Here is a 22,772-nt window from a genome sequence, read left to right as displayed (position 1 = left end):
ATGGTGCCTTCCTGCCAAACGTGAGGTAATTGCAGCGATGTTATTACAAGCTCATATGCTGCAACATGTATCAATCAAGCATCGACCCTGAACCAACCAAATAATTGAATGCACTTGCAGTGATCAAGTGTCGGAAATCGTCCACCCTGCGTCCAATTCGGATCCTTGTCCGCCTCAAAAACAACTTAAAGAAAAGGAAATGAAGCGCGTTGCACCCCTCAAAGACCCGAAACGCCAGCTTCCTCATTAGTCCCGACATAATATATATGACACAGAAATGGCAGGGACCGACTGAATATAATGCTTACAGCCGTTGATGATATTTCAGTAAGGGCTTCTTGAAAATCTTCTAATTCTACCATCAAAACTCAAGACAAGTGCATGTTTCCTGTCGTTATGTACATACAAATTCGTAAGTGATTACCACAAAAGGGTACCTTTACCGTATAAAGACAAAATCTAACAAGCTATTCTAGACTCTAGACTAGAGTGTCTCCTCGGATGTTTCACCTGACGAACCTTGGGAAAAATAGGAGAATGGTGTCACAGTATCCAATCCTGATTACAAGGAGCATAAATTGCAAGGAGGGCATGCATAATGCAGTTCGTGTGCCCAAAAACCTTACAAAAGCCTTCTTCATGTGAAAACAAGACAACCTCACAACATGCCGTGACTTATTTTTTCCTGCATGACGAGCCCGTCAAGAAATCAGACAAGGAAAGGCGTGAAGAAATACAACCAAGTATGCACCGGAGGAAGGGGAACCAATGGCATTTCCGAATGGATACAGCCTACTGAAAAAATTTATGAACTCACAGGCTTACAACCCTATAATTAGACACAAAAGTCTTAAAGTCTCAAAATAGGCTCCTGCTAAAGCATGAGGTATCATCAGCTTAATTATTTCAGAAATACCTGCAGAAGAGCGACTAGTTTTGGATGCTGCTCCAACAGCTGCTGAAGCTTTTTGGTGTCCTTCAGAAGTTCCTGATCGCATCACAAACATCCGTATCATGAGTCAATTAGCACCAATTCAGTACCAAGCATTAATCATTACCAACAGTTGCTTCAAGACATGGAATCTATGTCCATCTCCATGTCAGAGAGCCTAGTGTTCCGGTAAATCCTTTCTAAAGGTAAGAATCACAGAACAAACAGTCAATAGGCATAAAAGTGCAGCCTAGATTGGTAAACAAGAGAGTTCTAAACCACTAAGTCAGAGCATTTGTAAGCATATTCCACTCAATTGTAAATAATGAAAAGAGATTGATTATGTACGTGAATAGTGTCTGGTGACTGAAGTATTTGCTGCAAAACTGCTCCTGGTTCTTGCTGTGCAATGATTTCTGATTCCTGGAGATGCAACGGCGGAGGGCGGTGCACGGACTGTTCTGAACTAAGCGTGTTCTGCGAAGGAGGCATCCCAGTTGGAATTGGGGGCTGAAAAAGAGGTGATGATCCCTGACCAGACGGTGGACCACTTAAGTTCCCAAATCTGTGATCACTAGTAGATGCTGTGCCTGCATGATTACCTGGATAACCTTGCAAAGTATCCAAGGGTCTACTCGCACCCATAAATGATTGCTGTACAAATTGAGGTCCATGCGGGTTGGGACCAGGGATTGGAGGAGCAGGTGGAGGAAGGCCAGAGAAAACAGGAGTAGAATCACGCCATAAACCTGCAGGAGGTTGCAATACAACTCCACCAACTTGCAGATCTGCTGGTGGTCTAGACCCCGATCCATGATTGTAGGGAAGCACATTCATCCCAGGTATCAGCCTAGGGATGACAGGGGGGAGCAGCGAAGGATCCAATCTCCGCGGCTGATCCAACCACGGGGACGGGGGCGCAGGAGGTGGTGGGGGAGGAAGATGGGAAGATAAATCTGATTGAGATGCCTGCTGCTGCGGAGGTGCTGCTGGGACTTCTGCGTGCAATGTACGTGGCATGATGTTACTGTCAGGCTGCTGTCTAGGTTCCATCTTCACAGCAGCAGCCACAGCAGCATTAAACTCTTGCTCATAAGGTTGAAAAGGAGACGGTAGCCCAGCAGAGACACTGTTCATGGATGGCGCTCTTTCAAGTTTTACTTTCACCACTGATGATGGAGGCTGACTGTTGATCTCAACTCCTGGGCACGTTCCGCCATTGTTCTGCTCCATTTTCATTCCACCCAATCTCTGTGAGGAGAAGCCAGTGTGCTCTGAAGCTGAGTGAAAGTTAGGATTCCTCTGCAAGACTTCGGAATTTATGACTGAGGTGTTCATCATTGCGAGAGCCGGAGGTGGTGCGGCAGAAAAGGTTGCCACGCTCGACACTATCACGCTGACACTGGAGTATTCAGCGGTTGTTTGACTGATACGTAGGTTCCTATCAGTCAAACACAGGTCTGCTCCATTATCTCCATCTAGTAAGTCAAGTACGGCTCTAGAACCACCATTTTCTGCATAACCTTGAATTAATGGAATATCTGATTGCTGGTTTTCTCGTTGTCGAGCCATGAATTCATCCACATGAATTGAAGGTGCTCTCCTTGTGCCAGAATTTGAGCGCTGCAATGTAGTGGCAGCGGCAGCAGGACTGCTACCTGAAAGGACATCGCTGCTCTTCTCCCGTGCGACGTAGTCATCCACATGCATAGACGGTGGTCGGCTTGTATTAGGTTTTCTGAGTCGAAATGTATCACGTCGGCTTGAAGTCACCAAAACAGGCGTCCGACTAGCTACTGCGCTCGTGGCACCATCGCCACGCTGTCGTTTACTAGCAACTTCTATTGTAGAAATAACTCTTCTCTTCGACGTTCTCATTTTCATCACTGGCCTCTCATGCGGCAGTTTTGGGCAATCCCATGGTATGGTGCCCTTGGATTCACCATTAATAGCCTCACTGATATCCGTATCCATGGGCTTCACCCCATCATCCATAAAAGATACCAAGCCAAAGCACGATGATGATTGTGCTACAATAGCTTCTGCTCGACGCTCAGCAACAGGGCGTGCAGCTGGTAAACGGTTGATCAGCAATTCAATCTCTTCACGAAGAACAATCTCTTTTTCTGAAGCAGTTAAGTAGTTCAGCATAGAGGAAACTGCAGAGAGAGCCTGCAATAGCATAACCACACATGCTTACGGATTTAGCTCTCAATGGACACAACAATGATTAAGACAAAACCGTCATTTTCAGGTAATGTTCACAGGCAATCATTGACAATGAGCATTAACAATAGTAAATTTTTGTACAGAAGTTGCAGTATGTCGTTGTTCAGAACGTCACAGTTTAACACTCTGTTAAATCTGTTTTAATTTATCTGTTTTCAATCAACGACTTTATCTCTTTCCAAATTGATATGCGATCTCACTCTTGCCAAATAAGCTTATTACCTCATGTAGAGAAGATCTGAAAACTGAAAAAGTAGCGTTAGAATCCTCGATGTCAGTTAAATGTTGTTGAAGAATGCTCACAACACATGATGGTGCTTCCAACTTATCGTCTCGTTCTCCGACTGTTTTTGATTCTGTAGACTCAGAACTTACATCGAGTCCAAACAGAGCTCTTAAGGCCACTCCTCCTACTGAACTGCACGAGCTCAGAAAGGTAATCGCGTAAGTAATCATAAGAAGTGAGTCCTGTAGACAGATGCAGTGCAGAGAAAGCATACAAGCATGCATGACTAATATGAAAGTCATAATTTTTAGCAATTATTTCTTACTACATCATATCCTTGATAATCTTTGTGACGACTCCAACAAAACATGGCATTTTGAGTGTACCTTTGAAATATAATACTTATAGAAAAAAACACGTATATCATTTCTGGAATATGCTGAAAAAGTTTAAAAGAATTTATTAAGGAGACAGATGCAAATTGTGTTAATTCAAATTAAAAGAAACTAGAACAACTTCAAAATATAAAGGCACTTGAGTGCGACGATGACTCCGAAAAAAAGACTAGATAACTTTGTCAATCACTTGAAACATACAGAAGGCCACCATATGATGAATTCAATTTACAGCGAATCATCAGCAAAAGAGAGCAAAATATTTATGGGAAATAACGAAGCAATGTTACCTATGCCCTGATTCTGTTAGAACAATTGCTACTTGGGCGAAGCGTCGCACAAGTCTCACAAGGACAGGGTTCAATTCCACTAACCCCATGGCAGAGACTAAGTTCTGCCAAAGTTTTAGAAAAGGTGGGCTAGCCTTGTGAAACACCCCTGATATTTGAGATTCTGGAGTATCATGATTGTTCATGTGAGTAGCACATCCAGCATGACCCAGAGCAACTGAAGCCACTGCAGCACGCCCAACATCATGGCTAGCTAGCTTCTCAAATGCGTCTGCAAGCACTTCAATCTGTGGTTCCACGTGCATCAACTACAAACAAGTGCATTATATTAGATAACTCTGCAGATGACAATAGTCACAATGTGGTAAAAATTAAAATAAAATCACATCATGGAGGCAGGGTTTCAGGACCCAAAAAAGAACAAAAACTTGCTTTTTTAAATACCAACACTCGGGCCAGTTGAAAATGTTAAGACTTACTTGACAATGCTGCAATAGCGAGGAAGCTATAGCGCAGCAGTCGTCATAGTTTGGGCAATCTTCTGAAATATGCCTGTAAAAACATTATTCCAAATTACGCTAGTGGTGTAACATCAAAGACATACTCGTAAAAACTGTTGACACTAAATTAAAATGCGCTGTCTTGCGACTAAGATAGACAAGGTGACATCAAGCGCTCACCTGGCAACAGATGCAGCGGGCAGGAAACAGACTTCAGTGTCACACAACCGTGCGACAGTTCGAAGGCTCCACATTAACCAACCCGATTTGCCGACTGGAATACTGGGCGTTGCTTCCAAAGAGATTACCTGTAATAGCATCTGTACAATTCCTTCTTGCAGAAGGAGTGCCTGCGAAAAAGAGTATCCACTCTTTCAATCTTTTGAGATCCTCACAATCGACATCAAGATCCCAAAAAAAAATACAAGGATGAACTTGATGTAGGAAAAATGACTTCCGTAGATGTGATCATAAACGTGCAAAAGAAAGAACAAGTAATTTCATCACAGAATATGCAACCACTGAGTACGAAGAGAATCGTAATTGCTCTAAAATAAAGAGAAAGTATCAGCTTGGACCCTACGAACTCACAAGAGCTCTGGGTCCAAGACAACTGGTTTGCGGCTTGTGAACTGCTCACCTTGGAAGAAGCATGTGCTGTCAAAAGAGCAATCCAGCGTAGCATGTGCGTTACCTGCAAACAGACAGAAGATCAATACCACAAATCCTCTGTTCGCAATTATGTATGCGAATCAGAGGAACCAGTTTCGTTTGTCATGAAAGCTCCATATAAAAGGTGATTCAAGCTCAGCATGAGGTATTAGAGGAACTGACTCATACCTGGAGGACATCAGTTTCACTAAGTAATGATTTTGCTGCTGCAGCAGTGCGTTGTCGGAGAACAGATAGCACAGGCCGCAGAACAATGACTGCATTCTCAGAGCTTTGACATGCCAGCCGAACTACCAGGTTCGTCAACCTCTCCTGGACCACATCACATGTCTGCATTGCTATCTGTACTTTAGTCTCCAATCATCATGCTTTGAAAATAATTCCTTAAGCCAGACTAACTCCAAAAATCTCAGATCTCTACACAAGAACTATGTAGTAATTGAAAATAAGTTGAATCGTAACATTGCAACAGGAGAACTAATCATATTTAAAATGCCATCCTTAATGAAAATGTCGGAACTCTGGCATTGGACAAAACATCTTCACTTTAAGATAGAAAAGAATCCATAAACAAAAGTACAATAAACTTTGTAATTGGAAGCAGCAGAACTTACACAAGAAGCTAAATGGACAACAAGCTGTCCAATCTGCTCCAAGAAAGGAGAAAGCACATGAAGCATTTTATCCGTATGTTTTGGAGAAGTATGCCAATAAACAGCAGGCATCACCTCCACGCCATGAATGTTTCCAACAGCAACTGTGCGATAGACATCTAAAACTGCGGCTTTGTCCATAAACGTCCGGGGGCATTCTGGAGGTAGGAATTCCTCCTATACATAACATGCCACTATTCATTCAAGACAATGTCTAGGCACCCAAAAATATTAAAAAAAAAGTAAAATAAAATCAATCAATCAATCAATCAATCAAAATTTAAGACTGCGAGACATATTCAACATTACATTCAGAGAAATCCACCAAAAATAGTTGAAAAGGTCACACACCAGCAAACATATTACACTGCAGGCTTCTGTAGGCTCCATAGGCAGAGAAGTCGAATTGGACCCAAAAAGTCGTGGCATTAGAGCTGGAGTCCAGCCCTGCACCGGCCAGAAGGCCAACAGGGAAGCTAACACTTGCTGGACAGCTCCCAACTCTAAAACTTCCCCAGTCCAGGAATATGGTGGGGCTGTCTCATGAGCTCCTGCTTTCGCACTAAAACACCAGAAATTGAACGTCTCGTTAAGACGATACTTCAAAAACCAAGTCAAAAAGCGGAATTTCATTCATCGGGACCCCATTTTGACATCTTAGTGTCTCACCAAATTTCAATCACATAATCCCATCAGAATCATCTTATCGACCGACGAACACAGCAAACATAATCTCTATGGACAAAGCAGAGGTCACCATATTTACCTAATAACATGATGCAGCTGTGTTAAGAGATCTAGCAGTCTTGTGCTGCAAAAATGTTGAACTACGCTCTGCATTTGATGCAAGATGTTCAGAACAATACGGCAGCTCCTTACTCATCATACAACATGCATCCAATAAAAACTGCGTCGGAACTCATAATTTATGATATTGCTATGAATACACAAGTTATGAAAACCAACAACTGAAACTAAAATGACCATTACACTTATTCTTCTGTGTTAAAATAATAATCAATGCAAATATTCCCATTTGACGTTTAACACTGTCTAGGTCAATAATTAGACTCAAACAGTGGGCATGTACCTACTTATAATTTCAATACCCATATTTAACAACCTGCTAGTTCCAAACCTAAACAAAAAAGGACCTGATTTTGCTAGTAAAGAGACAGTGAATGAACACCTGCAAACATTTGAGTAAAGAGAGCAGCAAAATGAGAGTTGGCAAGAGTAAAGCGAGCAGAGCTTGTTCTTTGTGAAAATCTTCTCCCCTTCCTTCGTCTTCTTCTGTATCCTCATCATCTGCAGCACACGATCGTTTGTTTTGAAAAAAGTTTCAGGTTTAAATCTGTAACGAGATTAGGAACACTTCTACTCGAAGTTCATATTCACGATCTGGGTTCTAGAAGCAGTCCCCAAGCTTCAGTTTCTTAGCAATACAAGACTAGAACTAAGTTTTACCAAATTCATTAGATGAAGCTTGAAGCGCTGCCACACAGTGCTCTAATATGATATTCACAACACCAACAGCACCGTCTCCATAAAGCGATGCAGCAACTTCCTGCAAACATAATAATCGGCCGTTAGATTCAAAGCTCTACCACATGATGTACCCTCGAAAATTGCCACAAGTACTAGGAACATAACTTGGAACAGATTAGCGAAGAATGTGTTAGCCATACCAAGTTCCACCCAGCCGAGGCTAGGAGCCTTAAAGAAATAGTTAGCGCATGAATAGCCGAATATTGAATTGGTGTTGAACCGGTTCCTTTACTAATAGAGTTGGGAAGCTCAGAACCAGGGGCTCGATCATGCAGATTGTTTGCATCATCACCCATAGAACCATCCACATGAATAGTCATACTCGTATTCAGCGGGCCAATCAAAGCTGTCGCGTGCTTGAGTAGACCAACTGCTCCCTTCTTTTGATACACGACGGCAGCCTCCACCCACTCAACAAGCTTACTACAGCTATTCATCCCACTATTGCAAGCTGCTTGCAAAGCAGTCTGCAAAGCCGAAGCATGAACCGTTAGAGCAATTTGGTTGACCAAGGCCGAATCACAAAACACCTTCTGTAGAGCCTCCGTTGCAAAATGTCCTCCTGCGCCTCCTGTCCACAGCCGACCTCGTATAAGCAAAGATCAAGTGAATCTCCTATATTTTACAGGATTTTACTGAAGAAATACACTGAATAGACAAAAACTTGAAGCTAAGCTGAATGTTGGACTCTATCCAGTAATCCTTAGAGGACATATCGAAATATATATTTGCAATTAAATAGACGAATTATTCCTCAGACACATTGTCATTAACAACACATTCGATTGCACCCTTCTTAACTGGTTGGAATCAAATAAACAGTTGATTGGCTCCAGTTAAAACCTCACCCATTGATTCTGCAAGGTCTGGTGAAGGGTGGATAGCTTCAATCAGGGCCGTTAAAACCTGAAAAATATTGAGAAAATTCGGCATTACTGCCTTTACCTTCATACAAAAGAGAAACTTCATCGGCCTGTCCCCTAAAAACATCCATATTCACAGACGAACAGACAATCATACTAATTCGATGATTGTATACCTCTGGAAACGATACTATAGCCAAAATTGCCTGTCTGCCAGCTTCTGATCTGAATCAAAAGAGATTGAAGTAGAATTTTTAATGGTTAAAAAGGCAAGGAACAAGTCAGTGAACAGCAAGAAGATTGCAAGCAATAACTTTCAGTTAAAATGTTTCTAAAGCTGGATTAACTTCCAAGAGAAAAGGTAGAGCTGCGAGGAATACGACAGTATGAAGTCCAGCTCTCACTACGTATTAAAAGAAACGGAAGCGACAACAACCTGCTCATTGAAGCAAGATCCCAAAGAGCCCCAAATGCAGCATCGGACCCTGCGTCGGCACCTACAAAGCGATCTGCTGCAGAAACCTGAAGACGAAGGGAACCGCAAGCAGCACACCTTGAGTTCAATATTTGCAAACGTACTAAAAAGACTTGCACTACTTGACGATACAACCAGCCACGTAACAACCGCAGAAGATGAGAAAAAAGTTCAATCCCAATCAATCAGTGTTGCTAAGCGCGAAAGGATAAATCTTACCATAGAAATCCTGCTATGCAATGTCTCAGCCATACTTCCAGGGGTACATAAATAGCCCAAGGAGGATAGCACTGTCACATGTCGTATTGGTAATACCTCAAGCTCTTGCTCAGATGCACTCTTGAGGCCAGTTATCATCTTCGTTAGTGACTCCATATCAGCACCAAGAAACAGTAATCCTGCCAACCAAACACAGTAAGCATCGATCATCTCTTAAAACCAAAGCCTTCTTTAATATAATTATGATCCAACAAACATTGGCAAGAACTTGCTCTGAATGACTCGAATCAACAGCAGTAACAACTATGATTCGAAAGGAAAACAACTCATATTCATCCCAAGAACAAAGAAGGTAGTGAAAAGCGTGCGAATAAAAAACCTCATGGTCCTGAACAAACCTGAACGGCATTCAAGAAGGCGAAGTAGGAATCTTTGTGTAGCTGAAGCAAATTCAATGCTTACATTTGGCGCACTTCCATTTGCAGGCCAGATATGTGGTACAGACGAGAAGGCTGCAAGCGATTCCATAAAGCTTGTTTCCTGCATCCATTTACTACTTTCAATTTACTTTCGAAAATTAAAAGGAGTTGAACATAGAATAAAGTCATAGTAGTATTAAATTAGTCGAACGAACCAACAGCATCGAAAGCAAGCAAGCAACGTAGAAAATTCATGGCATAAAAGGCAAGCAAGGACAGAGACCATCAATATCGGCAAGGAAATATAAAATTTCGAAATAGACACCACTAAAAACTATCATCTAAATCGATCACTAGGAATATGTATATTAACTAAAACGCACGACAAATTGGCTAAACATGATCATACCTGAAGGATTGAAAGCAGCGCACAATCGACGTCTTCTGACAAACTCGTGAAATCATCGTAACAAGATCCAGCAGAAGTCGGCAACTTTGCCTCTTGTTTCACCCAATTGTACTCAACTGAAGTGCTTTCAACGAAACTCTTGATACTGAGCGCAATCTGTTCCATTACAAGCGCCCTCCAATCAGAAAAATGCCCGTGAGGTACAGATCTTTAAATTGTCATTTCACAGGCCAAATAAAAATAATTAAAAATTAAAAATTAAAAAAAATTAAAAAGAAATAAAAAAGAAGAAGAAGAAGAAATGATCTCATCCAAAACAGGAAATACTGTGCATACCAGAAGACCATTCAGTAATTTTGAAGCTTCTTTAATGGTGTCCGAATTTTGAGCAGAACCCAGATTTGTTAAAGGCTCCACTAATCGCTGCTAAAAACCACAAACATTTGTTAGCCTTCACTAACAAAAATTCATTGAGCCAAATGGTAAGGCATGACAGCAACGGAAGACAACAAACAGAGAAAAGACATAATTTACACAGAAATCAAAGGTATTCCTCAAAATATTATTCTTCCTTTCAGAGGATTGAATATAGTTCATCCAGAAATAATGACAATAATAATAATAAATATTACCGTAATGGTAACTGCAAGCTCGTAGCACCGAAGTCGTTGTAAAATTCGCTGAAGAAGACTGACAACGGGAGGGCGTTGCTTCTTCTCAAGCAATGAAAGTAGGATGCGTTTGTCTTGAGCTGAAAATTCCTCACAGCCAGATGCATGGCGGAGTGTACACTCAACCGAGGTTAAAGCAAACAACAGCAAGGCAGAAGTCCCCGAGATCTCCTCCACAACTTGATGCAACAACCTCATCCCCCCTCCGGCTAAGAAAGCAGGAACATCTTTGGGACAAGAAGTGAACAGAAGCTGGACTGCAGCTAGCCCTCCTAAAAGGCTCTCAACCTGTAAGAACAAGAAAAAGGTATTAAGAGAAGATATACAAACAGTATGGTTACTGAACATGGATTAATATAAGATTGAACGCAGTTACTATTTGCTCTACCATTCCTGGCTACTTTGACTCATTCAGCCATTAAACTTTGATCCAACCTATAGGCCAATTTCAAAACAACTACAAACCTTTGAGGTGCTCAGAATGGCAATGATCATTGGGCAAGCTACGATGGCGAAGCAATTTGAACCATCTAATCAATAGGAATAACAAAAACATTCTGCCTTCAGTGAGCTAGGGAAAAGAATAATACCGCAGAGATTGAAGAATTTAATCCAGCAGAGGGATCTAGTCCTACTTGTAGCCAGTGCAGAGACAATTGCACCAGCACTCGACCATTAGCTTCATCTGAAGACGTATGCTTGTCATCGCCTTCTTTCTGCTGCAACAAATTGTGAAGCTCTGACATCTCCCGAATGGAATCATCACAGAGAAGGCTTCTGGACCCATCTAACGGGTCATCCTTCTTCAAAGCACACCACTGAGCACCTTCGCGTTGACGTTGATGAGATAGATGCCATGCGGCTGCAGCTGTAAGTAACATCGACACCATGTGTTGCGTGGCATCCCTTCCGTCCACATATTTTATCAAACGTTGTAGTAAAGTTCCTTGTTCTTTAGTCGGAGGAGTATACAGTTGTAAGTTACTGAGAGACAAGATACTGGAAGGTTGTGTACACAAAATCTCTCGCAGGGAGACAATTTTTGAAGTGGCTCTTTGAGAGACATTATTCGTATCCGGATTGTTATCTACGCATAGCTCACTTGCAAGATTGCCATATATCACCAGCGTAAGAGACTTGTAGCTGCCTCGGAGCACAAGATGCTCAGTAACAGCCGCCTGTACGGTGAAGTTGCTAGAAGTCAATTATTAAATTAACCTAAATTTTTGAGAAGCATGCATTTATGGCCACTTCCATTTCATTTAGTACAGACCAGCTCCAGGAAAGTTGACATTTGTGAAGGCTTTTTAATGTGCAACTAAACTCGTACTATGCAAAACACAATTTTCATACCACTTGCATCAACTTTATACAATATCCATAACCCTCTGATCGCTTATAGATTAAGTCACTAAAAACAATAAGGAAACGAACAAGCAAGTGAAGTTACTGGATTGAATTGAATAGAGTGATAATATTAATACTGCACCAACTATTACTAGATCCCATGAAAGGAAAGCGATAATCCAGCTAAACATAGCAGAGAACACTACCTGCACATCAAGGAATGGTATCGCAGCTGGAGAATGAAGGAAAGCAGGCCCTAAGCGCTGGAAACGTGAATCTCTTCCACTGCGCACGTAAAATTCTAATGCACATGATTCTGGGCTTGTAATCCTGAGAGCCACGACAAGCGACAAACGTAGAGTTAGACTCTGCTTTCAAACACAGTATCCAAATCAACTCCAACGTAGCAGTTAAAAGAACGACTCCTGATATATACAGAACGCGACCGAAATATGCTTAAGGATAAAGAGTGTGATACACGAATGCTTCTGGATACGTAGATACTCATTTTACATATTATAATGCACCTCAACATGATATCCCAGAATGTCATCTGCAACAATTAACTTAAAAGTCCTACATCTGGATCAAGGTCTGAGTGTACCTACAGCTATTATTAAAGCGCAGTGTGTAACAAGAAGATGATCAACAAAGAAGCTGACAGTATCCTACTTCGGTAAGAATTTTATGTCAACATGACACTGCTCTTCATAATAATTTCTACATATTAAAAAATTTAGCTAAAGCTTCCGAATTAGACTAGTCGTTGAATTGTTTATTTCGAAAAACAGTAACAATAAAACTGACTCATTGAGACTTACCCTTTCAAAGCAAGAGTAGGGCACCGAGAAGGCTGATGTAGTTCAACGACCTCACAGGCAGTGATGACCACTGGTTCCGTGAATCGAACCTGGAAAAACGCCCCACATTCAGCACTGAGAATCCTGGAGCAGATATGAACATCCAACACAGTATGCACAGTGACAACTTAAAAATTGAAAAACGTTCAGAAAGTTGGATGCTTCTTTCAGAATCCATGTTTAGTGCTTCTCAATAGCCGAAAAAAAAACATTGCAGCAGTTCTAAGACACTGAGAAATACATCTCTTAAAAACCAGCACTGCGATAATCAATATTCAACATAAAATGCGAAAAGTAAAAGTGCAGTCTTCAAAACTCTTTGATCTCACAAGTTCACAGTAAACGCTCTACAATAATGTTCGAGCTACCTTAATAGCTCATAAGAAAAGTCAATCGGAGAGATGTAAACTGAACTACACGGTGATTGGCATGCTCTAACATTTCCAAAATCGTGAAAATGGATGAAGCAACAACATCCCCCACGCAACGTCACGTTATATATATTGACCAAGACAATGCAGAACAAGAACCTAGACACTTCAATCTCAGCGCAATAGGATGTAAACCCTGAATGTCGTGTTATCAGTATGTTACTGCACCAGTGAACATACTCTCAAGCTAACATCATAAAACCTGTAATAAAGATTACTGATATAAAAAACATTAGATCCTTAATTTAAGGAATCAAAAAAATTATAACAGCCTACAGACTTAAATCGGAGAACCGTAGAATTTTTCCAGCTCCAGACCCTGTGCTTCCAAGAAGGACGTAGATCACGCAGAAAAATCCATGACGAACTTACAAATATTTGAACCACAGTGTCGGGTTTGAAATTTTCATCTGTAATTAAAAAGTTGACTTTGAATTAAATATTTAGACGCCAATTGAGCTTCAAGAGACCACTGTCACGCCGCAGCTAACATACACCCTCGACATTTTCAATATCCCAGCACAACAGCCGACAGAAAAACTAGAATGGTTTAAACTGTCAGCGCAGACGATAACCATTGCTGCCCGTCCCACGACCAATCCTCCGCACCAGCGGCGAAGTTCAAATTAAAGCTACAACCCCGCGTGCCTTTCGTTTCATTACCACCACACCATAATTTCGTCCTCAGGCATGTTATTAAATTCAGTGGCCCGATGCCAATGTTATCCGCATTTAATCAATCGCACAGCGAGTATGATCTCCACTTGACAGAGGAAAACAGCAATGACGAGCGCAAGCAAAAAACCCTAATTGTCGATCGCTCCAACTTGTAGTTTGAAATAACAAAAAGATAACAAAGAATAAAAAGACAAAAAAGAAAATGCTTGCAGCGAGAACATATTTGCAAGAGCGAACGTGGTGATGAAATTGATGAAGTGGAATGGGCAGGGAACCTCATCAACGTGTTGGCAGAGGCGATCGTGGTGGAAAGAGTCGGCGAAGAGGAGGCTGCAGCGCGGGAGAGCAGCCATGGCTGGAGAAGCCGCGGCAACATAGCCGGGTGAAATGCAACCAAACCAAGCCTGCGACTGTATGAAAGCCTCCAGGTTCTGTTTTACCGGGCAGGGCTGAATACCGAGCTGGCTCGACGTTGTGCCCGGCACGAGAATATAACGGGCCTTCCTTTCAGGTGCCACTGTACGGTATATGTGTCTGATATTCCATTGAGCGAATTATACTGATCCCTTATAATACTAAAAACATTATTAATAAATATTAATATTTAACATACTCTTGAGGAATTTTCCAATATAGAAAAAGATATTTTTAGGTGTGATATTTCAAATTAACTTAATATCGTAAGCATGTAGATCTGGCAATATGTTGAAAACCAATATGCTTATGTAATATATATACACATTGAGATTTTCATTTATTCAATAAATTAATTGCTAAAATTTTGTGTGAATATATATATATATATATGGATACATGTACATTTGTGTGTATGTGTGATCTATGCTGGATTAGTTTGGTTTGGTGTACGCATTTATTGATATAATTATAAATAGTAGCAAATAAATATCTGATACTTACGTGCAATTTTGAGATTATTTAGATTATCTTCTTCAAAATACAGTATTGAGTTGATTTAAACCTTAAAATTCAACATTCCAAATCTTGTAAAAATTTGGGTGATAAAAAATATATGAATCAGAAGTATGATTTTATCACATTATTTAAAACAACCCATATTCTTTTAATTCATGTTAGCAAAACACTGCAATTTTTTTTTATTTTTTTCATTTTTTATTTTAGTTCCTTTGCAAAGGTAACATTCTAACACCACATCATATTAGTTTGTTTTAATTGTATAAATGGCAAAGTGTTTGCCGCTGGTGAATGAATGGGAATTGGCTGTTGCTCTGCAGGTTGTGTCGGCCGAGCTCCGTCACGACGATCGCCTCCCTATGTCACTTGAATAAATCGTATTCGGAAGACTTGCGCGGGCCATGGCTGCAGCAGAACCGGCGCTGGTTGCAGTTTCACATCGCCCTTGAGCTTGGACAGTAGCCGTTGAACGATGGCGGAATTCGGACGTGTGCAAAATGCACAAAACTTGAATTAGGGTTTTGTTTCCAATTCTCTCGCTCCACCACATAGTTTTACGTCGGCAATCGTTGAGATGTGGAGCCCGAACGCTGGTATGATACGCGTTTCGTTTGATGGACATCTCGGTATCTTTCTCTAACCAAACTATCTGAATAGCCGAGGCTTGTCAGGCTTGTGAGCAGCAGCATCATCTCGGCGTTGTCGTTTTCACTTCCCTTAATCTGCTTGTTCTTTCCTGCTGCATGCACTACAGTCTCCTTCGACACTCAATTCTCACGTTCCGTTCACAATTCCACATGGAGAAGGTGTGAACGGCCATGAGAACATGCGAGGCCCGGAAATTCACCAGCCCTTCCTGAGCGCCCCAATCATGAATTCATTCTATTACGGATCTGGTGAAGGGTAAATTACAGCCAAGTTTAATAAAAGTTACAGATATCGCGATTTCAAGGAGAGATTCGGCATTAAGAGTAGGGAAGAAACGGTTTATCAGCTGTTGTTATCTGATTTTTTTGCCACAGTTTCACATTCTGGACCGGTTCTGTGTGAAGGTTGGACTCGTGTGACTTAGGTGTTCTGTAGTTGAAAGGCCATGCAAAATAAACATCCACTTCTAATAGGTATGAGTCTCACAGGAAAGAACGAGAATAGAATAAACAGTGAGAATCCTTGTTACGGAATTTATAAGTGAAAGTTTCGAACTGAAACAGATGAAGCAGTGCTCAGAAAAGCAGAGCAGGCTTCCGACTAGAGAAAGCATGAATGATCTAATTTTATGCCTCCGGCTTGGACGTCTACATCTCAGGTCCAGGGCTCAATTGTTACACTAAATCGTAATGGGATTTCAAAAGACCCTGGAACTGATCTGCAGCGACAAGAATAACTCTCATTAACCCTTCTTTACAGGACCAGTCACAAGGTCATTTCTGGAAGTTGACCTACATTTTCAGAAATCGACTTCTTCTCGAGGTTCTGGGAATGTCGACACTTGGCAGCAGGGGTGCTGGCCCTTTCTTACGCCTCCCGAATTTCAATCGGTATGTTATGAATCCAAAAAATATAATCCAAGACAGAGGGATAAACCACCTGCACATGAAAACCCCCAAGCTTTTAATTAAAACGTTGCAATGTGTTTGAAATATATTTAGTTTCGATGCTCTATCAACCAGGAAAGAAAAAAATTCTTAAGATGCAACATCAAACTCACCTGTCCAAATCAAGCAATGGGCCGTAAACAGTTGCTTCCCACGCCGAGACCACTACTCGCCAAGTGGGGTTGTAGTAAAGGGACTCGGCAGACCAAAATATGCGTGTGTAGGTTTCTAAGAAAATGAAGAGCCCCCAAGCTGCAATCTCCAGGAGCAAGAATTTGATAACAAAGCGACCTACAACCACCATGACTAAAGACAGAACTACAAGCCAGTTGAAAAGACGCTGGTTGTAGTTGTTTATGAAATGGCTCCTTGCCTTCAACCACATCTGCAGGAATCCACGGAAAAAAAGAAAAAAGAAAACATCAAAACAAGGATCATTAAATCTTACTCACAACGCAAGTAAGGTTGAGGGAGATACGATGGACCTCTTGGGCCTAATAAGTTTCTGACTACGACGTTACCTTCTCCAAACGCTTTTGATACACAGGCTTTGAAGGTCCCAGGCAGTTTTTGGTGAATGTGATGTTGCATGATGTTATTCCAGCACTGAATTTCGCCATCGAAGGTAACCGCAGCCCCTGTAGACTATCTAGTTGATCTTCACAAGATGTGTAGATATTGTCACACTGTCTTGACGATCTAAAAGTATTAATTTCCACGAGAGTTACATAAGCCTGCAAACAAATCATGAAGGATGAAATTAGTACAACTGTTGCAAATGACACAACTTGCTCAAATCATCAATTTCCATAGTAAGTTTCGTTAGGTGTTGTTTGTATCTCTTCACGAAAATCGAGGGTGTCTGGAACTTTTACCTTCTCCACTTGCATGAGAAGCATTCTTGACGATTCGTCGTTATCTTTTTGCCTCCCAAATCGCTCCTTTCCAAACAAGCTAGTGACCTCGTGAACGGTACTCTCATGACCACTGAGGAGCTCTTCTTCACGAACAGGCAACTGGAATTTGGACATACGAGTATTGTACAACGCTACACATCGATCAACTACAGCTCTGTTGAAAGCTTCCACCACATAGCCAGCTGACGGAATCTCCCCTTTGTTTAGAGCATCCAGCGTCTGCGTGACCCCAAGCCAGAGTGAATAAAGTTGCTTGTATGCCAAAAAAAGATCACGGCAATATCCTTTTTCAGAGCATGGAGGGAAAGGGGAAGAGAGTTATGAAATGACCTGTTCTAGAAGAGAGACGAAATCTTTTCCAGTGATTGTCCCCCCTTGGACTATTTTTGGCCGAATCATAGAAGTCACAACCTTTTTTAAGCGCTCCCTCTGGCTCACGTATGAATGATGAAGTTCTGAGTCTCCCATTTCACAAAGCTTTGTACGCTCCAAGTGTGGCTGAACGTGCACCAGAAGGGAAGACATTTTAATTTGTATGTTCACATGCATGCGTAAAATAGGAATAGATTAATATGTGTCCAGATTGAATCAAGACGAATGCTCCAAAATATTTGCGAGAATATACTTAAGATACTTGAAAGAGGATTCAAGGGAAGTCGTACCCACCTGAGGTAAGCTAAAAGCTGTGCTATTCTCTGCCATTAACGACAAGGATTTCCGTATGCGATTCACCTAAAAATAATAGTTTGTGCTCTTTGTTAGAAAGGAACCCAAATAACACGTTCAGGAGGCTTCGAAGTCATACAATGGAAGCTTTCTGCAAATGAAACGAAAATAGACGAATCCATCAAGCTGTATTTCATTAAACTTGTCAGTGCATTTGACCTGACTACATGTGAAACTGAATAACATACCTGGAATATGTCCTTGTTGTCTGAAGCAAGATACACAGGAGTCAACCAACGACAAGATGATCAGTATCTGAGTATTGACTCAACATCCTCACACCGGAAATCTGCAAGAGATTACTTACGATGGAAGTGAGTCACACTTCTAAGTCCAATCCAACACTTAAGACCAAAAAACCAAGTCTACTTATGCTACCCTAAGACACTGAAAACCATAAAGATAAACCTCTACGAAAGGAAGAACGTACTGTCAGGATTGGGAACGGTCTGCAGCGCTTCTTCCACCATCGCCTGAACTGACTTTCCCTCTGACAAGCACATAGCAGGTGTATCAATGTAAGTTATTTAGGGGCATGAATTCGGTTCCAGTGCGACATATGCATTGACTCTACGTTGGTGGGTAAGCATAAATAATCTAGCTACTGAAAAAAGATGATTCAATACCAAGGAAGTCGCGTTGGATCAACCAGAGCAGCTTAGCAGGTTCCAAAATACTTTCTCTTCCCTGCACATCATAGTATTTTACCCAAAATCAATTTCCAACTACAAAATTTTGCAGCTACGGTTTTAGAACACAAAGCTTAACCCAGCCTCAGGCAACAAGTTTGAGTAGAGAAGCAAGTAAATAAAATGTTGCTCGAGTAACATTTTGAGATCATACAAGATACTAGGAGGATTAAGCAGCAAAGTTGATGTACCTTAACCCTGTCACCAAAATGTGACGCCCAAGTTTGGCGCACAACCAACCAACCAAGAAACCAGTCAAAATGGTGGTGTAACGGATTTGGAGTATGTTATTGAAAGAATTAGGAGTCGTCAAATTTTACTCATATGTAGCCTGATTCCACAGATGCAGTAGAGGACTTCCTTGACAATTGATCAGAATACAGAAAGGGCAGAGAAAGAAACTTACCGACCATAAAACTCTTCTGCCAAGTCTACTGCAAACGACAGCTTGGCGATATCAGCCTCACGTACCTGCATCGAAATTGAGGAACTGGTGAAGGTGAAAAGGCTCGAAGTACATGACAGGAAATAGCTCGAAATAGACAGTCATCCTACAAGTTAATCTCAGCGTTAATTCACTCTAGATGAGCCTGCGTGGCAAGATGAGAAACCGTACCGTCTCCGGCAAATTATAAATAAGAACGGAACTCATTATAGCTGCTAGTGCAAATATCCTGCATACCAAAGTTCACACTCGAGTCATGAAACAGAACTTCACAACCAGCTCTTACTAATGCGACACAGCATAATTAAGTAAAGGCGTATGCGTATTGCGGTACTTCGACTATTACGTTTTCGCAAAAGGTACAATGTGTTGCATAAAGTTCACCACGGAGATATGTACCTATCATCATAAACATTGGACTTTCCAATACTCTCAAAGCCTTCCGTGTCCAAGAATAAGACCGAGGTCTTCACACCGTCGAGGTTGATTTCCAGAGGCTCCCCCCACGCCCAAATACCTGCAGCACATATTCACCTTTGGAGGTCTTAACAGCGCAGGCCTCATGGATTCCAATGCAATTTTGAATGAGCCAACCGTCTACAAATGCTACCAAAATGAAGGAGAAATCCAAGCTATATATGCAGTAAATTTGACTCCCTGCAACAAAATGCATGCTTTCCTGCTTGGATGGAGACTACCACTCCAGGTAAACAGCAAGGAAAACCAGAAAAAGCAAGACAACTCGAAACGTTTTGGGGGAAGAACCACCAATCAGCCGGGGATAGACCAAAATGTATCCTTAAGGCCAGGTTAATTGAATTGCACACCTCTCGTCTTCGTGTCCCGCATGTGGCCAACGCCAAACCCTGCATACACGTGATTGAGGATGAGACTATGCTTCAAAGCCTTGATTCTACGACTAACAGGTAGTTTGTGGAAGTTAGGACTAAATGTTTACATCCAATAAAAGGTGAAAACATTTAAGCATTCTGACTTGGAGTTACTGATGAAGATGAAACTATAAGTAAATAAATAAATACCTTCATTGCAGGAAAGTGACAGAAGCTGATTGAGGAGAAATGATTTTCCAGAACGATAAGGTCCGATGACCTGCAAAAGTTTAAAACTCGTTCGTGTTATGTACAATGCTAACTGCCATGCAATTGGGACCTTAAAACAGTAACACAGGAGGATTTCAAAGCCTTGTAAAACAGCTTTGCAGGATCATCACATCTCAGAGATTGTTTAAAGGAGGGAAGGCAGGAGAAAGTAAAGACAACAAATGGTTTTGATTCCACACGCACCGCAACAACCGCAATTGGATTCGTGATTCGCGCTATAGCATTCAAACCGCTTCTAGATACCGCTAATTTTGTGTGCCCTGGATCCGGCTCCACGATTGAAAACCTAAATCCCCAAGTTGTACACTTCATTACTCCTCAACCGCAAAGAATACCTTGTCTGGGATTTATTGCGTTGTCGATAATTTAATGGCATTGACCCGTCAGTTGTGAGTTTCTCGCCACAAGAACTAGACGCACATCTATAAATGCGATGACAAGCGTTCAAGTGATTTTCACTCAATTACCTAGGTCAAGTATGTAAGAATCAGAAGAATGTAATTGTAGCTTACGCTTTGTGGAATTGTGAGGAAGTAGAACCGCGTAAATGACTTCCGGACATATCTCCATATCCAACCACTCCGATGAAATAGCAGAGTACGAAGGAAAGAAAGGCCACCCTTGAGCACGTTTTACTTTGCCTCCCATCCATTGTCAACTAGGTTTACAAAATAAATAAAAATCTGTACCTCAATTCATGCCTTCTCGTAACGGTTTCAATCTAGCTGCAATCAACAGAGAGTAACAAGAATGAGAATGATTCACTAACTGCTGTTCATGCCAATTCTCAAAATCATAACCCAAGAGTGTCGACGTTTCTTGAGCTGTAAGGAAAAATGAAATTGACGTACTGAGAAGTAGTCGCGAGGCTGCATTGAACTGTACACACTGACCTGGGCAAGGTCCTCAAAGGCTGTAAGATTACAATTGGATCCATTGTCGGTAGAGTCTACAGTTGCGTTCTGCCACTTGTTACACATATGAGCTCAAATGGTTCAGGTAAAACCCAGTTCTACGCAAATGAATCGTTTGTCTTTCATCAAATGCTCCGGTGACATATACTGAGCTCGAGTAAAGTCATGCATTCGGAACGATTCAATAGATCTGCTAACCAAGTGCCCGGAAAATCAACCACAGCCGCACAAATCGCACTCCGGCACCCATGTCAACAGACTAACCCCACTCGAAAAATCGCAGATCCCATCACACAAACGTCTACACACCCCGCCTCTTGCCACAGATCTGTTTCCTCCTCCAACCAAAATTCCAAGAGAGACAGTGGGTTGAATCACACGGCAACTACAGCGACATAAAAACTCCAAATGTACCCTATAAATAGCCCCGCAATAGCCAATATTTCCATCTGCATCCCAAAACTCTCAATCAGCTGTAAACACTCGAAAAACCAAATCAGCGCGGGGATTCAAGACCAGAACATCCCAGGCATTGAGTCAAGTCTCTCTATTTTCCGATTCGATAGGCCGTGATCGCTCGACTGTAACTCAACCTTGGCTTCTACAGGAATGCTGCTAATTGTACTACAGTTGCTGTAGCGGAACATCGATGGAGGAACAGTCGAAAAAAGTGACTACGACTCGATGTGCATACAATCATCGGCAGTTGATGGGGCGTAGTCGTGGCTCGAGCGTTGAAGACTTGCCAGAACGAGGGAACATGGGGGCCTCAAAGTCCACCGGCGGCGGCGGCGAAAGCGGCAATCGAGGCCATACTGCGGGTGATACCCGTATCCATCCGGGTATGGAAGATGGTTGAGGGATGCTGTGAAACTCTCCCGGGTTTTACCGAAGCCCGTGAAATGAGGGTATTTCTTTCCGACGGCACAAGCGACGAATGTGTGGTGTCGCTTCGTATGGGTTTCCTCTTTTCCTTCATGTTCCTTTTTCCTTTTACGTTTCGTTTTGGATGGATGAGTAATGTTGGTAAACTACATCCGTTGTGAAGAACCAGTCCAATGGCTTGTGACTTGGATATTTTTTTATGTTAATATCACCACATTTTTTACTACTGCCACCACAATCTGCCATAGTTTTTGTTAATATAATCACAATATTTTATTAAAAAAAATCATTATTATCATGTAGAATTTTTAAAAAAATTAATAAAATTTGAATATGTTTAATTATTTATTTTAAAATTTTACTGAAATAAAGTGGAAGGAGAAGAAGACAAAAAAGAAGCTAATAGTTTAGATTCCAAATCATTACTTCTGTAAATAAGAATAGAAATACCAATATAAGTAAATTTATGCTATATTTTATCTTCTTCGCTTTTTTTCTTTTTTTTAAAAAAAAGTTCTCGACAAATTTGTGATTTACAGATTTTTAAACACAGCTATATAGTATCTCATGCTATATATGTATCTTTTTTCCATTTTGGGTTTTCTTTTCTTTTTTCTGTTTGGTTTTTCTTTACTTCGTCTTTTCTATACATTTACATACATACATACATACATTCGACGTCTATACAAAAACTGTTCACTCCGCGAAAGGGGTCATCATCAGGGCACGCT

At 41.3% G+C, this 22,772-nt stretch overlaps 2 protein-coding genes and 1 long non-coding RNA gene across 5 annotated transcripts; 1 reads left to right on the top strand and 2 right to left on the bottom strand.

Moving 5' to 3' along the window:
* Positions 1-6: 6 nt before the first annotated feature.
* Positions 7-14,871, bottom strand: LOC112275138 (protein virilizer homolog). 3 transcript variants are annotated; one of them, XM_090246017.1, is made up of 28 exons: positions 14,735-14,871; positions 14,092-14,350; positions 12,669-12,757; positions 12,054-12,177; positions 11,091-11,678; positions 10,462-10,788; positions 10,166-10,255; positions 9,830-9,985; positions 9,400-9,541; positions 9,002-9,180; positions 8,744-8,829; positions 8,484-8,532; positions 8,293-8,350; positions 7,585-8,015; positions 7,364-7,463; positions 7,086-7,204; positions 6,663-6,730; positions 6,248-6,458; positions 5,858-6,073; positions 5,412-5,573; positions 5,212-5,265; positions 4,752-4,921; positions 4,551-4,623; positions 4,072-4,379; positions 3,383-3,578; positions 1,280-3,103; positions 917-988; positions 7-685 (listed from the first exon to the last, which is right to left on the bottom strand). In XM_090246017.1, exons 2-28 carry the CDS (start codon positions 14,167-14,169, stop codon positions 659-661), a joined length of 5,997 nt encoding a protein of 1,998 aa, XP_090102143.1. In that variant the 5' UTR covers positions 14,170-14,350; positions 14,735-14,871; the 3' UTR covers positions 7-658. The 3 variants fall into 3 exon arrangements, with proteins under 3 accessions (XP_090102143.1, XP_090102144.1, XP_090102145.1); XM_090246018.1 differs by having other exon boundaries at positions 14,092-14,333; positions 14,735-14,864; XM_090246019.1 differs by lacking the exon at positions 14,735-14,871 and having other exon boundaries at positions 10,166-10,252; positions 14,092-14,371.
* A 1,027-nt stretch (positions 14,872-15,898) lies between these two features.
* On the bottom strand, positions 15,899-21,888 carry LOC112274746 (uncharacterized). Its single transcript, XM_073530180.2, is given in 17 exon segments — positions 15,899-16,336; positions 16,458-16,729; positions 16,866-17,078; positions 17,220-17,480; positions 17,592-17,759; positions 17,928-17,993; positions 18,176-18,195; positions 18,418-18,477; positions 18,614-18,749; positions 19,058-19,147; positions 19,293-19,350; positions 19,521-19,638; positions 19,949-19,987; positions 20,162-20,231; positions 20,426-20,528; positions 20,755-20,967; positions 21,136-21,888. Coding segments are annotated over 16 exon segments (1,962 nt in total). The 5' UTR covers positions 20,895-20,967; positions 21,136-21,888; the 3' UTR covers positions 15,899-16,188.
* LOC149986651 (uncharacterized) lies at positions 16,151-17,158 on the top strand. The gene is made up of 2 exons (XR_016499932.1): positions 16,151-16,287; positions 16,420-17,158. It is a non-coding gene; the product is annotated as an uncharacterized LOC149986651 (long non-coding RNA).
* Positions 21,889-22,772: the final 884 nt, after the last annotated feature.

Source organism: Physcomitrium patens, chromosome 22, assembly GCF_059467195.1.
Source record: "Physcomitrium patens ecotype Gransden chromosome 22, ASM5946719v1, whole genome shotgun sequence".
Lineage (NCBI taxonomy): Eukaryota > Viridiplantae > Streptophyta > Bryopsida > Funariales > Funariaceae > Physcomitrium > Physcomitrium patens.
This window is presented reverse-complemented; position numbering and strand designations above follow the sequence as displayed.

Excerpts from the sequence above, each read along its gene's own strand:
- LOC112275138 (XM_090246017.1), bottom strand. The coding sequence starts at position 14,169 with ATGGCTGCTCTCCCGCGCTGCAGCCTCCTCTTCGCCGACTCTTTCCAC. Across the intron at positions 8,830-9,001 it reads TGCATAGCAGGATTTCTATG|GTTTCTGCAGCAGATCGCTT; the intron begins GTAAGATTTATC and ends CTTCGTCTTCAG. Across the intron at positions 8,533-8,743 it reads GATCTTGCTTCAATGAGCAG|ATCAGAAGCTGGCAGACAGG; the intron begins GTTGTTGTCGCT and ends CTTTTGATTCAG.